The 13812-nt window shown below is 46.1% G+C and overlaps 5 protein-coding genes across 8 annotated transcripts; 1 reads left to right on the top strand and 4 right to left on the bottom strand.

Moving 5' to 3' along the window:
- Positions 1 to 145: 145 nt before the first annotated feature.
- On the top strand, positions 146 to 1904 carry LOC6616285 (DNA primase large subunit). Its single transcript, XM_002040613.2, has one exon. The coding sequence runs from the start codon at positions 224 to 226 to the stop codon at positions 1823 to 1825; it is 1602 nt and encodes a 533-aa protein (XP_002040649.1). The 5' UTR covers positions 146 to 223; the 3' UTR covers positions 1826 to 1904.
- On the bottom strand, positions 1853 to 3586 carry LOC6616284 (phospholipase A1). 2 transcript variants are annotated; one of them, XM_002040612.2, is made up of 4 exons: positions 3203 to 3464; positions 2878 to 3137; positions 2690 to 2825; positions 1853 to 2632 (listed from the first exon to the last, which is right to left on the bottom strand). In XM_002040612.2, the coding sequence occupies exons 1-4, from the start codon at positions 3396 to 3398 to the stop codon at positions 2094 to 2096; spliced, it is 1131 nt and encodes a 376-aa protein (XP_002040648.1). In that variant the 5' UTR covers positions 3399 to 3464; the 3' UTR covers positions 1853 to 2093. The 2 variants fall into 2 exon arrangements, with proteins under 2 accessions (XP_002040648.1, XP_032573211.1); XM_032717320.1 differs by having other exon boundaries at positions 1853 to 2825; positions 3203 to 3586.
- LOC6616283 (DNA/RNA-binding protein KIN17) lies at positions 3583 to 5105 on the bottom strand. Its single transcript, XM_002040611.2, has 2 exons — positions 4047 to 5105; positions 3583 to 3982 (listed from the first exon to the last, which is right to left on the bottom strand). Exons 1-2 carry the CDS (start codon positions 5016 to 5018, stop codon positions 3782 to 3784), a joined length of 1173 nt encoding a protein of 390 aa, XP_002040647.1. The 5' UTR covers positions 5019 to 5105; the 3' UTR covers positions 3583 to 3781.
- A 168-nt stretch (positions 5106 to 5273) lies between these two features.
- Positions 5274 to 7916, bottom strand: LOC6616282 (cysteine sulfinic acid decarboxylase). Its single transcript, XM_002040610.2, has 4 exons — positions 7492 to 7916; positions 6893 to 7080; positions 5639 to 6614; positions 5274 to 5573 (listed from the first exon to the last, which is right to left on the bottom strand). Exons 1-4 carry the CDS (start codon positions 7669 to 7671, stop codon positions 5385 to 5387), a joined length of 1533 nt encoding a protein of 510 aa, XP_002040646.1. The 5' UTR covers positions 7672 to 7916; the 3' UTR covers positions 5274 to 5384.
- Positions 7917 to 8760: 844 nt separating this feature from the next.
- LOC6616281 (eukaryotic peptide chain release factor subunit 1) lies at positions 8761 to 13558 on the bottom strand. Of its 3 annotated transcripts, none has more exons than XM_032717317.1 (8): positions 13497 to 13558; positions 12690 to 12956; positions 11393 to 11568; positions 10848 to 11317; positions 10629 to 10784; positions 10357 to 10554; positions 10148 to 10295; positions 8761 to 9084 (listed from the first exon to the last, which is right to left on the bottom strand). In XM_032717317.1, the coding sequence occupies exons 2-8, from the start codon at positions 12773 to 12775 to the stop codon at positions 9002 to 9004; spliced, it is 1317 nt and encodes a 438-aa protein (XP_032573208.1). In that variant the 5' UTR covers positions 12776 to 12956; positions 13497 to 13558; the 3' UTR covers positions 8761 to 9001. The 3 variants fall into 3 exon arrangements, with proteins under 3 accessions (XP_032573208.1, XP_002040645.2, XP_032573209.1); XM_002040609.2 differs by having other exon boundaries at positions 13461 to 13526; XM_032717318.1 differs by lacking the exon at positions 8761 to 9084 and adding an exon at positions 9313 to 9979 and having other exon boundaries at positions 13461 to 13529.
- Positions 13559 to 13812: the final 254 nt, after the last annotated feature.

The raw sequence follows: 13812 nt of genomic DNA, 5'->3' as shown, positions 1-13812 counted from the left end.
CAATGCGCCACACAATACATTAGTACCAAATTGACTGATAATAACAATTAAAAACGTTTAATAATGAAATACAAATTGAATAAGCCGCAAGCATCGATAATGGGCGAAAAACTATCGATAACAACTGCCACAGCTGATATTGGCCATCAGTATTTTGCGCGCCAAAACAACAAACGGGCATTCGACAAATTGTAAATTACTTTAGCGCTTCGCACGACGCACAATGGAATTTGGTCTGAAGAAACGCGCGAGACATGAGGTCAAGGTGGAGGTGGCCAGCCTGGAGACCAAGTACCCGCACAACGTCATGATGTACCACTATCCGCCGACGGAGGACGTGCACATAGACGAATTCGAGGAGCTGGCTCTGGAGCGCTTGCGCCTTCTCCGCGTCCTAGATCGCGCAAGCACGCGGAACCTGCGCGTGCTCTCAGATGAATGGAAGGAGATCGTAAGTGCGGACCTGACCCGCGAGGGATTGCGCAGCTATCTAAGGCTCTGCTCCAACGGCGGAAGCGGCAAGCACGAGGCGGATATCCAGACCCGCAGGCGGGACTATCTTTCGCATTTCATACTGCGGCTGGCCTACTGCCGCTCCGAGGACCTTGCGCGCTGGTTCGTGGCCCGCGAAATGGAGCTTTTCCGGTACAAATTCGCCGCACTTAGCAGCGCCGAGGTAAAGCAGTTCCTGGAGTCGAACGGCTTCGAGATTCACCCCCTTACCGAGGACCAGAAGGACGAAGTCAAGGACGGCCTGTACGAGAGCACTGCCGGACAGAGCGTGGCCAAGATCGAGCTACTGGACTTCTACAAGGTGCCCTTCACTCAGGTGCTGGATCTGGTGCGCGGACGTCGCTGCTTCTTAAAGGCTGGCTACGCCTATGTTAACACCCACGACCTGGTGTCCCTAGTGGGCACCAAGCAGCAGGACGAGATCGAGCAGGGCTTGCAGGCTGCTAAGACTATGGTGGACGATGTAGAAGCCGACGATCGCATCTCCCGAACGCTTAAAGCTCTGCATAACTCGTACACCGGTAGGGATTACACCATTTGTCGGGATGCAGCTGTGCCCATCGAGTCGCTCGATCAGCTCTCAAAGACCTCCATGCCGTTGTGTATGCGCATATGCCACGAGCACATTCGCGCCAACCATCACATAAAGCATACCGGCCGTATGCAATACGGACTGTTTCTTAAAGGAATTGGCGTGACGCTGGAGGATTCGCTGCGCTTCTGGCGCGAAGAGTTTACCAAGAAAATGGACGCGGACAAGTTCACACGCAGCTACGAGTACAACATTTACCATAACTACGGAAAGAAGGGTTCCATGGTCAACTACACACCCTACTCGTGTGCCAAGATCATAAAGGATGTGGCGGGCCCGGGCGATTGCCACGGCTGTCCGTATAAGAACATGGACCAGGGCTCGTTGAAATCCAAGCTGTCCTCTTATGGCCTGTCAGCCAGCGCCATCGAAGAGGTGATGTTCTTTGTGTCCCGCGGTCACTACCAAATTGGATGCGGAAAGTACTTCCAACTTACTCACAATTCACCCGTCGAGCCGAGTATCAATCACCCCAACAACTACTTCGAGGAGAGCCAGATGGCGATGGGCAACCGGCAGAAGCGCGCCAATGGTTCTGCTCCGCCCAAGGCCAGAATCCGTCCGGATATCAAGGGCCATGGGGATCGGTCCATGCTGATGGGCGACGATGACGATGAGTTGTGGCGAATCGCGGAAACCCAGGAGCGCATCATGCAGAGCCAAAAGGACATATCCGAGGCCTTCAATGATGATCTAGATCTTACGCAAATCGATTACTAAACGTTGTACGACATTAATTAACTAAGGTATATATATATTTAAGCATCGTAAATAAGAAAAGTTATATATGTATATTCTATGGTTCGATCTTCACCTCTGGCACAGATAGCACGTTTTTAGCCTAGGATCAATAGTGTTCTCCGAGTTTCGGCCGTAAGGGGGCCAGCCATTGACATCTACGTAGTACATGCCCCTGGCTTGGGGATTCATTCGATAGCCCATCGGGGAAACTATGCTAGGTGAACAATCCCGTTTTCTTCATCGAACTTCACCTCTGGCACAGATAGCACGTTTTTAGCCTAGGATCAATAGTGTTCTCCGAGTTTCGGCCATAAGGGGGCCAGCCATTGACATCTACGTAGTACATGCCCCTGGCTTGGGGATTCATTCGATAGCCCATCGGGGAAACTATGCTAGGTGAACAATCCCGTTTTCTTAGCTCATCCCAAGAAACGCACTTCTTGCCCATGAAGTTCTTCTCCTGGTGTGGATATGCACTCTCGGCGAAATACTCAACGGCTCGGGTATGAGAGCATCCGATGGTTAGGCAGCCCGGCTGGATGGGATGTGCTCCGCCGGGATAGAAGTCCACATCCCCGAGGGGTCCACGCTTGGCCAAAATACCAATGTTGGTGTGGATTATGTCCACTAGCTTGGCATCGCCACGCGTCAGTCCTGGCAAAATCTTTTCCCGCCTGAAACATGGCTTGGCCGGATCCAAGCCAGTTATCCTGGGTATAAGTTTTCCGGTAAGCTTCTTAAAGGTCCGACCAGCAGTGCCCATAATGTGAGCTCCTAGTGAATGTCCTACAAAGAAATCAGAACCTGAAATTATAGAGACCAAGGATTCCTCTATGAACCCACCAATCAAGTGGATATTTCGAAGTGGGGTCAGCTCTATAAGGTGGGTCAGACCAACTCCAATATGCTCGCCAATTAAATCCGTGTTCAGCGCCGACCACGCGTAGAAGGTGTCCACATAGTCAGCCGCATCTACAATCTGAGATGGAAGCCTTAGATATATACTTTCAAAATTGATCCACGAGACGAACCACAAAATTCACATCGCCACGACACATGAATGCCTTGGAGATCATCGAAATGGCCGAGGATTCGTTTACAGTGTTTGTCCATCCGGTGGCCAGAATTACCACCTTACGTCCCTTGCTGAACCGAGAGTGCTTCCACAGCTTCGAGGCCTCCAGCAGGGGCACACTGTAGTTCTGGCACGGCGTCATGTACTGAAAATGCATCTTCTTTATGTCCGGAGTGATTTGCGCAGGTATTCTGTCCATAAAGAGGGTGGAGGAACCTGGTATTCAGATCACAATAACATCAATGTTTTTTATGTTGATAAACACAGGACGTTATCCTTACACACAGCATCAATTATGTTGGAGGCCCATTCGAGTGGAGCAGCTGTGAGTATGTTCGCCTTAATGGTAGCGATGTCAGTCAAAAGTCGAGGCACTACATCCCACCAGCTTCTCGTCGACCTGCCCTCCTCGTCAGCAGCTATATCTCCCAATGCTCCGAGGCGTAAGAGGATAACAATGACACACAGAATCCGCATATCCCGATTATATCCCGACCCTACCACAGCGATGCTGGAACTAGTTTAAGTTTTGCAAGTATAGGAATTATCGCTAGTAAAGCGGCCATTGTTCGCTGGTTTTATTGTTCCCAACCTGAACTGAAAAATATTGTTTACATACCCACTGAAATATTCATACACTGAGTAAATGAGAGTGTTCTAGTTATTTTCATTAAAAAGTCATGTTTTATTAACCCAAATGCTGAGCAGGCCAAGTTTAAGTAACGAACTTATTATGTGCAGATTTTTGCCTAGTTCGCTTTCAGCCTTTCTCCGAAATGGTCAAAAAAAGTTTCCACTTACATATATTTCAAATTAGCTTAAAAAGGTACAACTATAGAACTTAACTTAGAAAAGCGCAGCTAGGCGCCATGCAGTTTAGATATATCTTCGTATTGCACGTTGTCTACAATTCTGCCTTTGAGAGGACCGTGCAATATTTCCACGCTGACTGAATATCTGCGCTCGTCCAGTTTTCTTAGCAGAGCCTCGGATCCGCGATAAGCGCCATTAACCACCATGACAGGTTTGTCCAAAGCGGGGATTACCGTCTCCAAATGAGCCTGGAAAACAAAGGAACACCTGGGTAAATATCCCTTATAGGCCAAAATTGGGTTTCCATCTTACTTGATCCACTTTTAGCTTTTCCCCGGTGTCCAAGAACTTGATTTTGCCCTGATATCTGTCAATTACGTCTTGGACAACCGCTTTTTGTTTGAAGAACTTGTCGCCCATTGATTTGGAAATAAATTTGACCACGATACCCTTGTGCAGCCAGTAGTCCTTGCGGTTGGCACGCTCCTTTTTGCCTTCCTCCTGCTTGATGATCTCGTCCAGCACCGACCGCGTTTGGCTGTCTCCAGCCACGGATTTGGGTTTCTTAAACACTTTTTCTTCAGCTTCAGAGGCAGGTCGCTTGGCTAGAGCGGATTTCCCTAGCACAGTGTCGGGCTGGAACTTTTTCTCAAGGCGAATATCAAGCTTGAGTGGTTCGTTCTCCTCGCGCTTTAGCTCGGTGAACTTCTCCTGGCCTTCGTCCTCCTCGCCGTCCTTGGCCTTGGCCTTTTTAATCTGCTGCTCAATAAAGTCGGCCATACGCTCCTCGTCGTCCTTCTCCATCTTCTCCTTGCGATCAGCCTTCGCCTGGCGTTCCATGGCCTCTGGACTGCGATCGATGTAGCTGACAAACCAGCCCTTCTCCGTCTCATCCGCTATCACTTGCCCAGTCCGGCCCAGCCACTTCACGTAGTCGGAGAGGGTGAGCCACCGCGTGGCGTTCATGTGGATGTGCTCCTTGTGGGCAATATACTCCTGGTAGATCTTGTTGGCGCTGGTTCGCTTCGTGCCGAATCGGCGGCGCAGCAGCTCCATGTAGCCGTCGGAGAACTCCTTGCTGAAGCTGTGTAGGAATTTGCCAGGATTGTCCGCAAAGAGGAGCAACTGGCGCTGGTGGGACTCGCTCATCGTGTGGCACTTGAAGCCGTTTTCATCGCGGCACTGCTTCTCGCACATCTGGCAGTACCAGCGCAGCTTCTGCAGGCCCTTCGACTTCATCTTGTTGGCCAGGTACTTGGGCGTACCCACTTCGGCGCGACCCATCGTAGCTTCTTTTTATGTGCCTGGTTTTACAAATAATTTCACAACAAAAACTGATTGTTTTGATCTCACGTCAAGGTATGACCGTGCTGGGGTAACAACAATACCCGTGACAACTTTTATCGATAGTTACTGCTGGGGGGCTGTGGGTGTGACCAGGCTTATATTATTTGTTGATAGCGGTAGAAAATGAATTTTAAAAACTTATTCATTTGTTGAAAGATTTTTATTTAAAGATTCAAAATAGATTAACCCGAGTTTAGATAATAAAGGCGTGTTTTTTTTTATCACAAAGTAAAAAACACCAATGAAATGTACAATTGCAATACAACGATTTTCGTTAATTAGCTGACTTCACATAGAAAAAATTTAAAGGACAATTATCTCGCCCAATCTCTCAATTTCGTCCAAAATGAAGTCCAACTCTTCGCTTTTCAGGATGGGAAAACAAGTGAAGACCATGCGAAAGAAGTTGCCCAGATTTTTAGCTTTAAGAGGCGAGTAACCAATCATCAAAGTGCCGCTGTGGGCCATTTGCTCCTTAATTTTCGGGGCCACCTTAAAAGGAGCAAATAAAAAATGTGAGCTTAAATAGTCCATCAAAGCGATTGTTATTCACTTACAGTGTAAAGTCGATTCCACCATTCAGGCTTCTCCTCCTCGCTAGACACCCTCATTGCTTTCGGAATGAACCAAAAGCAGACATTGGAGTACTCGTGCTCCGGGAGCACCAGTCTAAAGCGATCTCCGCGCTGGCGCAGCTTGTCTTCCAGCAACCTGGCGATGTGGATGGCGTGGTCCACCATGAGTCCATACTTTCCGTATCCGCGAGCCTTAAGCATTAGCCAGAACTTGAAGGCGTCGATCTTGCGTCCGCACTGGACACTCTTGTTTCCCGTGTCGTAGGATACATCATAGAACTTGTCCTGCTGGAACAAATAGTGCGCCTCGGTGCTGTTGCATCTTTCCAGCAGACGGCCAGATTCCCTGGTCAAAAAGAGCGAACACTGCAATGGAGCACCGATGGTTTTGTGCGGATTCCAGGAAAACGAGTTCGCCCGCTCGAGGCCGGCAATCAGCGATCGGTTCTTGGCGGAGAGCAGTGCAGCACCTCCCAGACAGGCGTCCACATGGAGCCACATACCATGTTGTTCCGTCAAATCCGCAACCCCATTGATATCATCAAAGGCACCCAGTACAGTGGTGCCTGCAGTACAGTTGACAAAGAACGGTTGCCCGCCGCGGGCCTTTGCCTCTGCGATCTTCGCCTCCAGGTCGTCCAGCAGCATCTGACCCCGCTCGTTGGTCCTCACCGACACACAGTTGTCGCTGCCCAATCCCAGCCAGTTGGCCGCCTTCACGAAGCTGTAGTGCGACTCGTCGGAGGTAAAGAGCACCAGCGGTCGCATTCCAAACATTCCAGATGTCTTCACCTCAGGCGCGCTCTTATAGCGGGCCAGAACCATGCCGTACATGTTGGAGGTGGAGCCACCGGGCGCAAAGATGCCATCGCCTTCCTTGTATCCTGCCAACTTGCAGATGGTCGCGATCACCTCAGTTTCGATCAGGCTAAACACGGGCGCAACTTCGTAGGTGTATCTGAAACATAAGTTTATTGTGTCTTGTTGGTTACATCTGTTAAAAGTCTGATTTTGGTAGTCCATGGTAATCTCATCTAAATGATTAATAATTTGCCATGCTTGTGTATGAACTGTGCTTAATCACATTTAAATTAATCGAAAAGGGGGGTTATGAACCATAGTTTGCTATCTCCATTACATAGTACAATTATCTGTACGTTGAACCCCGCCACCAGATGCAATCAGCAGTCGCTCATATAGACAAGACACATGTGCGGATTAATGCTGCGAACTTACGTGCTGCCGTTCATGGCCTCGGTGACCAGGGCTCCTGCCAGTCCAAAAGGGTCCAGCTGCCCGAAGAGCTGATTGTGGAAGCGGCCGTGCGAGGTTTTCACGGAGTAGTGGATCACCTGCTGGCACAGCTCCTCGATCTCCGCGAGCGAGCAGTTTTCCGTCTCCCGAACCTTTAGGTTAATCAGTTCCTGGAAGTGATGGTGCGAATTCATGTAAGCACTCTGCGCTCAAGATTGTTATAGAAAAGCGACCCTTGCTATAAGGAAGTATACTAAAGATTCAACATATTTCGAAAACGTTTTCTGTTGAATATCAGCAGGGTTAAATATAAAGGGTTTAATCGAACTAATAATATCTTTACCCAGAGAAAACCGACCATAATCTATGAAATAACAAACAAACCTAGGCATGAGTGTGCTCAATCAGGAAGTGCTGCTATCAATTGACTCTTCGCACATATTTCGTCGGGCCAGCCATAAACCAATTGCTACAATTTGAGGTCAAGTTTCGAATGAACTCTTCCATTAATCAGTCCACTGTTATCTCTGGTTATCTCCACATCGGCAGACGCCGCATCGTCTATCACTTGCTCCACTCACCTTCAGTTTGTCTGGCTGCAAAAAGGGGACTATCTTCTGCTTGCCCCATTTCTGGGGATCCACGCAGAAGGTATCCTCCTTCTGGAGCAGGTGGAATACGTTCTCCAGGATTTTCCAGTCGTCCATGAGGCCATCGCGAATCTGGTCAACAGTCTCTGCTCCCTCCACTGATTCAGCCATATCACACACTCGGTCGTTAGAAGTTTCCGTATCTCAATTGGCCAGTAAAAAGCCGATTATTTTTCCCTTTCGAGATCCGAACCTCTTTCGTCGGCGATTCAATCAGAAGTGCCCCGTCCGACTGCAGCAGATTGTATTTTAATGTTCTCTTGATCAAATTCTCATCTAGTTGTAAACCCTCGTCTTTGCTCGCGCACTCAAATTGAAATACAAATGATCGGTACTGTAAGATCACACATACAGCTCCACACTTGTGCTCTTTAGAGTGAACCTCGTTTTAATACGAAAGCGAAATTAAAGTGATATTAAAGTCGTTAGGGAATTTACTAAGCATTATATCATGTTTAAAATATATATATGAATTAAGCACATGCCTTATTAGCTAAGGGCTGGCTAATTCGGCATTTCTCGTAACCAAAATCCTGCATAGTTCGTTTTCATCTCATCTTGACGCATTATCGTCAAACTCAATCGAAATTTGCATATTTACCCTATCGATTAAACAAGTTTTATGTGCATGCCACCAGAAAAACTTGGTCAAGTCAACTAATTGGATGCCCAACACCGCAGAACTTAGCTGAGTTCACTTTTTGGAGGTCTCGCTGCAATGATTACTTACAAATATTCAAACGAGTGCGGATACCTGCACGGCGCTGCGGCTCAGAAACAAGTTTCAGCTCACCAGATGTATCTGAGCGATTCGTAGATGCAAATCAAGACAAGTACTACTAGTGCTTGTTGTTGTCGTCCACGTGCATCGCAAACTAATGAAGTGGGAATCTCGCAGTAAACTGTTTCCAGTGTGCCTGCAAATAGAAAGTAGAAAATGAAATGCCCATTTCACTTTACTTTCATTGCTGTACTGGCAGACCTCCAAGTGGCTAACAGCATTTTACTTATCCAGCAGATAGCGGAGTCGGAATTTTATCAGCTTTCGGTACGAATTTCGTTCTCAAACTATTATAGAACGATTAAAACTCACAGATACAATACTGCTTATAGCCAAAAACTATAGGAAACGCGGCGTATTGATAGAGGAACAATTGTAAAACAAGCGCTCTAGTCGCTCGAAAATATTCAAATCGCAAATTTGTTCACGTAAAACGGTAGCTTTTTAATATGTTTTCCTCGATTTAACATTATATCGTTTGTATCTATATGCATTATTAAAAATTTTACTTTTTTCGCCAACAACGTAAAAATGGAAGAAGGTTTGTGTTTTCTCATATTATTTAAATATTCTATTTGATTTCCTGGATTTATATAGTTGTAGTTGCAGTTCAGTTTGCGGTCGACCGTAGTGGCAAATTCATTTCTATAGATACATTTCCTAGTAATCATCTAGATCGAAGCCATCATTGTCCAAATCATCGAGCTGCATACTCTGGAAGTCCACCTTGTAGCGTAAGATACCTGCAGAGGCACACACCAATTGAATTAAATTAAAATAAGAAACAAAAAATATACAGGGCAACAGAAGCAGATTGAAAAATAAATGAAAAGGAAAAAACCAAAGGATCAACACAGATAGTTCAACTGAACATCAGATTCTCACCTCCTTTGTATCCACATTTAACTTTTCATACACTAAATAAAATGTTTTGTGTACTTCGCGACTGAATATAAACGGATACATCCCCATGCTCATTATGTGTGGTGTTTTTATTCTGGTTTAATTTTTATTACAATTTTATGGATTAGATTTGTATACTTTCTTATAACACTCGGCTGAATTTGAATAGGGGAAATGCAGATACGTTCGAAAGTGGCATGTGGCATGTTCACCGAAGATCTTTTGCTCCTAAAACCGCAGTCGAATACGAACCGGATGAACGGAGAATGGGCTAATATCTATCGCATCGCTTTTACATGACAATTGAATTACAAATTACGAGTACGAAATACGAATTTAATTTGCTGCTTAAAAGTAACCTCGCACGCGCTTCCGCCTGGTGCATAACTAATTAAAAAATTTGGTAAAACGTATAGGTACATATCTAGATGCACGCTGATCTGAACGACAAGGAAATGCACCATCCGACTGATGAGGGGGACCCTATTGGTGATAAATATTGAACGGCTACGCTGAACTAGGTAAAACTATGTGGCAAGTAAATTGGTTCCTAATCAATTTGAACGTTTTGCTTTACGAGGTTTCCCAAAAAGTACTGGTTTATTATGTATGTAACGCATAATCGAGACCCGTTCGCAGCCCACCCTTAAAAGGCTTAATAGTCATCGAGATCGACGTCATCCAGCGGCTCGTCGGCCTGTAGGGATTGGAAATCTACTTTATAGCGCAAAATGCCTACATATCGAATTGAGGTACCAGTTCGAAAATTAACATTTACATTATAGCATTGACGACCGTGTGAAAGCAGCATGAGGGAAGAGGAATGGATATAGTTGCAGCATTTGTTTAGTACAATTCCAATCTACAACTAGCCAGCCATGCTGTCTGGCCGCTCAAACTTACCGCCGATTCCGCCGAAACCTCGCACGAACTGACTTCCTTCCTGGGACTTATCCGTGATAATCTCCAGTGTGGCGCCGAACATTTTGTAGTTGTTTGCCAGCCATTCCAGCAGCGGCTGAGACTCAATCAGCTCCATTTCTACCCCGCTCTATACGATTGAAATCCCAGTTAGCGTGCGGATTAAGATCATTATTCAGTTTAGCTCTCACCTCCTTGTCAGTGAAGTGCGACTTGTCCTTTTCCTGCTCGGGCGTCAAATGTAATACTGTCGTTGACGTCGAGTTGGCATGATTCTTGAGAACGTAACGTTGAATATCCAGGTTCTCCCAGCAAATGAGGGTCTCCACAGAGCCTAGTTCCAGTGCCCGCAAAGTGTCCTCCACTCCAAAACAGTATTTGCCAGTATCCTGTTAAATATGGAAAGCATGCGGATGTGGTTTTTACTTTCAAAATGTCTCAGAACTCGTTTCCGACAACTCACCTGAGAAATTTCATCAAAGTAGCGACCAATGAGTTTCTTCTCCTGTATGAATTTCACGTTCTGCAATGATTCGGCCGCCAGTTCAATGGCCTGGTTAAAACCGTTTTCCCCACCATACGACACATCCACCAGCTTGATGACTTTTGATTGCAAACGCTGAAAAAAGATTCTAGTGTAAGGCTTACGGGCATCAAGGGAAATAGGTTAACTTCCACTTACAGGATCGAACATATCAGACTGACTGAGCTCAGTCTTGAAGTCCGCACTACCAGCCAGGATGAGTCCGGCAATGTTGGGCTTGTCGTTCGTGATGAAGAGCTGGGTGGCCACCTCGGCGACCTTCCGCACGTAGTTGTGGCGCTTCTCCATACGCAGACGGGCGAAACGAAGGGCGGACTGACCACCACGACCGTGCTTCTTCGGCAGATCGACGGTGAACTTGTGGAGCACCTCGCGGGTGTTGCCCTGAAGGGTACCGAACAGCGCTCCATTACCGTCCATCACGATGAATCCAAATTTGTTGTCGTCGGCGAGCAGGGCAGTGAGGGCCTCCGTGTGGAACTTGTTGTCGCAGAGGTAGAGCGACGTGTTTATGGGCTTGAATGGCTCAAAGTCTATGTTCACCTTCTTCTCCTTGCCCTCCTCTGTGACTATTGTGCCGCAATAGATGACCAAACCGTTGGGAGGCACTGAATTGAAGCGGTTGGTGATTCGGTTTAGAGTTCGTGTGGATTGTTTATGTGCAATTTCTTAGCTCAGCTTACCTTTGGTGTATAATTTGAGTCTGTGCTGTACCGACGTAATGGCACCGAGGACGGACAAGCGATTTACACGCGACTTGATGTTCGACGCCGTTCCAAACTCATCGGCCAACATTTTGCTGACGCGCGAGATTTGATCCTTTGGCGGAATAATCAAAGAAATCATGCTGGTTCCATTGCTGCAAGAAACCCAAACAAGGGAGAACATGAGTCGCGGAAATGGCAGATATACATAATGGGCTTTCTGCCACTGCAACAGTGCTACTCAATCGTATATTTGCACGTCAGATGCACATAATATCAACCTACTTAAAGTTATTTAATTGGCCGTGAAATTTCGTGGCATTTGTCTTAGAAACTTGACATTCGGTTATTAGACTAAATTTTAAATTTTTTGACTTTTTTAACTTATTGTATGGAAACAAATACTTTTCTGTAACTTTCAAACGTTTGTTTCGCTGATGCAAACCATTTTCCCGTTCGCTATAATACAGAGGTGTGCCAATCGCAATTTGTACAAAATGTTGGAATGCAAAATACAACAAAAAATAGCACAGAACTTAAAAAAAAAAACAAATACATATGTATGTATGTATATATTTCGCAGTTGGCGGAAAACCAATAGGAAGATATCTGTCAAAGCGACTGTCCCAATTGGCAACAGTCGCCAACTCCAATTAAAGGAGGTGTTATGTTAGCTTCAATTGTGGCGCATATTGACATCAATATAAATATATATGTATATAAATAGTAGATATGCTCCTGTGGGGGTCACTCGATTTGCTGACCTTGTTACCCACTCTAAAGCAGTGTGAAGCGGTAAGGACCGGGTCAAGGGAGTGAGCGAGGCAGGGCGAGTGAGAGCGAGGGGGTCCACAAAGCTTGGCCCATTTTGGGGCAAAAACACACACACACATGCACGCATACGCACAACGGCCACGAGGCGATTACTCACTCACTCACTCCTCTCTCTCTCTGGCTCTCCCTCTCTCTCTCAATCAGTCTAGTTTAAACTGATAAAAACTCGACAAAAACGTGTTGCTCGTATGCAAAAAAGAGAGATGGAGAGAGGCGGGGGATCTTGCCAAGATTGGAAACAATGCAAAGGAGATTCACACGGCGACAACAAGGAAAGGTGGTTGTACTCGCCGCTCCCTCAAGCCCCCACCCACAACCACGTCCAGTACGCCCACATCCACCCCCGTGTTGTTGTTTTCGTGCCATGTATTGGTATACCCCACACACGTACACAAATTAGTGGGGGGGGTTAAAGGACATGTATATCATTGATAAGACTCACCCGCGGGCCATTTCCAGGCTCTTGATGAGCTTCTTGATTTTCCAGATCTCGACATTGCGATCGGCAGACGTTTCCTCGCCAGACATTTTGCTCGTTGCTTCTTTTATTTACCCTTCCTCTCACAGAGAGCGTGCCTACGTGCGAGTATATATGTGTGTGTGTGGGATGGGGATTGAGAATTTGGGCTCCTGAATCCTTCGCTAAGATCCTCTGCTGGCCGTATTCACATACACGTTCTTCCTTTTAACGTGGCTGGCGATGAATACACTGCAACGATTAAAAACGTTTTTAAGTATTCATTTACACATGCACACAGAGTAAATAGAGTGGGAGGGGGGAAGTTAAGAAGGGGAGTGGAGTGGAAAGCACAAGCAGAGCGCGAACACCGTAATTCGCCCTCGCTCTCTCTCGCTGTAAAACTGGAAAGCCTCGATTCGAATTTGAAAAACAATTCGAAACCAAGTGTTGTTTTGGCATTAAAGGCCCGCACTTTTGTTGTGAACGAAATTCGAAACTGGGTTATTTCATTATTTCACTCTAACCGTTAAGCTTTCGAAGGGAGTGAGCGAGAGAGCGCAAGCAAAAAATTGGCAATGAAAGGGGGAGCGAGCGAGAAAGGGCGAGTGCTCCAAAGGTGACGTTGACACAATCGCGTGCCACGGACGAAACGTCTCCGAAATGGCTTAATTCGAAACGTCTGCCTTCTCCGATTAGAACGCTTATTATGATGCTCGGTGTCTGCGTGCAATTTCACAATCCGGACTTGGTTACAATTGGCGAATACATCTGCATAAATTTTTCTCATACAACGTGCACAGAGCTCAAAAAATAGGGGTGGTAAAACTCCGATTACATTATCGATATCATAAAGTATCGAACAAACGTCGAGACAATCGCTTTCTCCAGAGATAAGACTATCGCAACTAACACTCATAAATTAGTGCGAAATTGAATTAAGATATATCTAATGCAGTTTAAAATGTACTTTCTGCACTAAATTGAGCCATTTTATATGTTTACCTATTTCAATATATATATTTCACCTCTAAAATGACCTAATGTTATTCTATTAAAACAACCATATTTTTTAAGCCAATGTAGATGAGAATTTCTTTTAAAATTC

The sequence above is a fragment of the Drosophila sechellia genome, chromosome 3L (genome assembly GCF_004382195.2).
Source record: "Drosophila sechellia strain sech25 chromosome 3L, ASM438219v1, whole genome shotgun sequence".
NCBI classification, from domain to species: domain Eukaryota; kingdom Metazoa; phylum Arthropoda; class Insecta; order Diptera; family Drosophilidae; genus Drosophila; species Drosophila sechellia.
The sequence above is the reverse complement of the archived record's forward strand: the minus strand, read 5'-3'. Positions and strand labels throughout refer to the sequence as shown.

What these genes read in the sequence shown, in the direction of transcription:
- LOC6616285 (XM_002040613.2), top strand. Translation starts at nt 224, where the DNA reads ATGGAATTTGGTCTGAAGAAACGCGCGAGACATGAGGTCAAGGTGGAG.
- LOC6616284 (XM_032717320.1), bottom strand. Translation starts at nt 3,398, where the DNA reads ATGCGGATTCTGTGTGTCATTGTTATCCTCTTACGCCTCGGAGCATTG. An exon ending in CAACATAATTGATGCTGTGT is followed by an intron (nt 3,138 to 3,202) that starts GTAAGGATAACG and finishes TCTGAATACCAG; the next exon opens with GTTCCTCCACCCTCTTTATG. An exon ending in GTGGCGATGTGAATTTTGTG is followed by an intron (nt 2,826 to 2,877) that starts GTTCGTCTCGTG and finishes CTTCCATCTCAG; the next exon opens with ATTGTAGATGCGGCTGACTA.
- LOC6616283 (XM_002040611.2), bottom strand. Translation starts at nt 5,018, where the DNA reads ATGGGTCGCGCCGAAGTGGGTACGCCCAAGTACCTGGCCAACAAGATG. An exon ending in AAAAGCTAAAAGTGGATCAA is followed by an intron (nt 3,983 to 4,046) that starts GTAAGATGGAAA and finishes TTTGTTTTCCAG; the next exon opens with GCTCATTTGGAGACGGTAAT.
- LOC6616282 (XM_002040610.2), bottom strand. Translation starts at nt 7,671, where the DNA reads ATGGCTGAATCAGTGGAGGGAGCAGAGACTGTTGACCAGATTCGCGAT. An exon ending in TGCAGCCAGACAAACTGAAG is followed by an intron (nt 7,081 to 7,491) that starts GTGAGTGGAGCA and finishes CATCACTTCCAG; the next exon opens with GAACTGATTAACCTAAAGGT. An exon ending in GAGGCCATGAACGGCAGCAC is followed by an intron (nt 6,615 to 6,892) that starts GTAAGTTCGCAG and finishes CTTATGTTTCAG; the next exon opens with ATACACCTACGAAGTTGCGC.
- LOC6616281 (XM_032717317.1), bottom strand. Translation starts at nt 12,775, where the DNA reads ATGTCTGGCGAGGAAACGTCTGCCGATCGCAATGTCGAGATCTGGAAA. An exon ending in AGCCTGGAAATGGCCCGCGG is followed by an intron (nt 11,569 to 12,689) that starts GTGAGTCTTATC and finishes GGTTTCTTGCAG; the next exon opens with CAATGGAACCAGCATGATTT. An exon ending in ACTTTGATGAAATTTCTCAG is followed by an intron (nt 10,555 to 10,628) that starts GTGAGTTGTCGG and finishes CATATTTAACAG; the next exon opens with GATACTGGCAAATACTGTTT.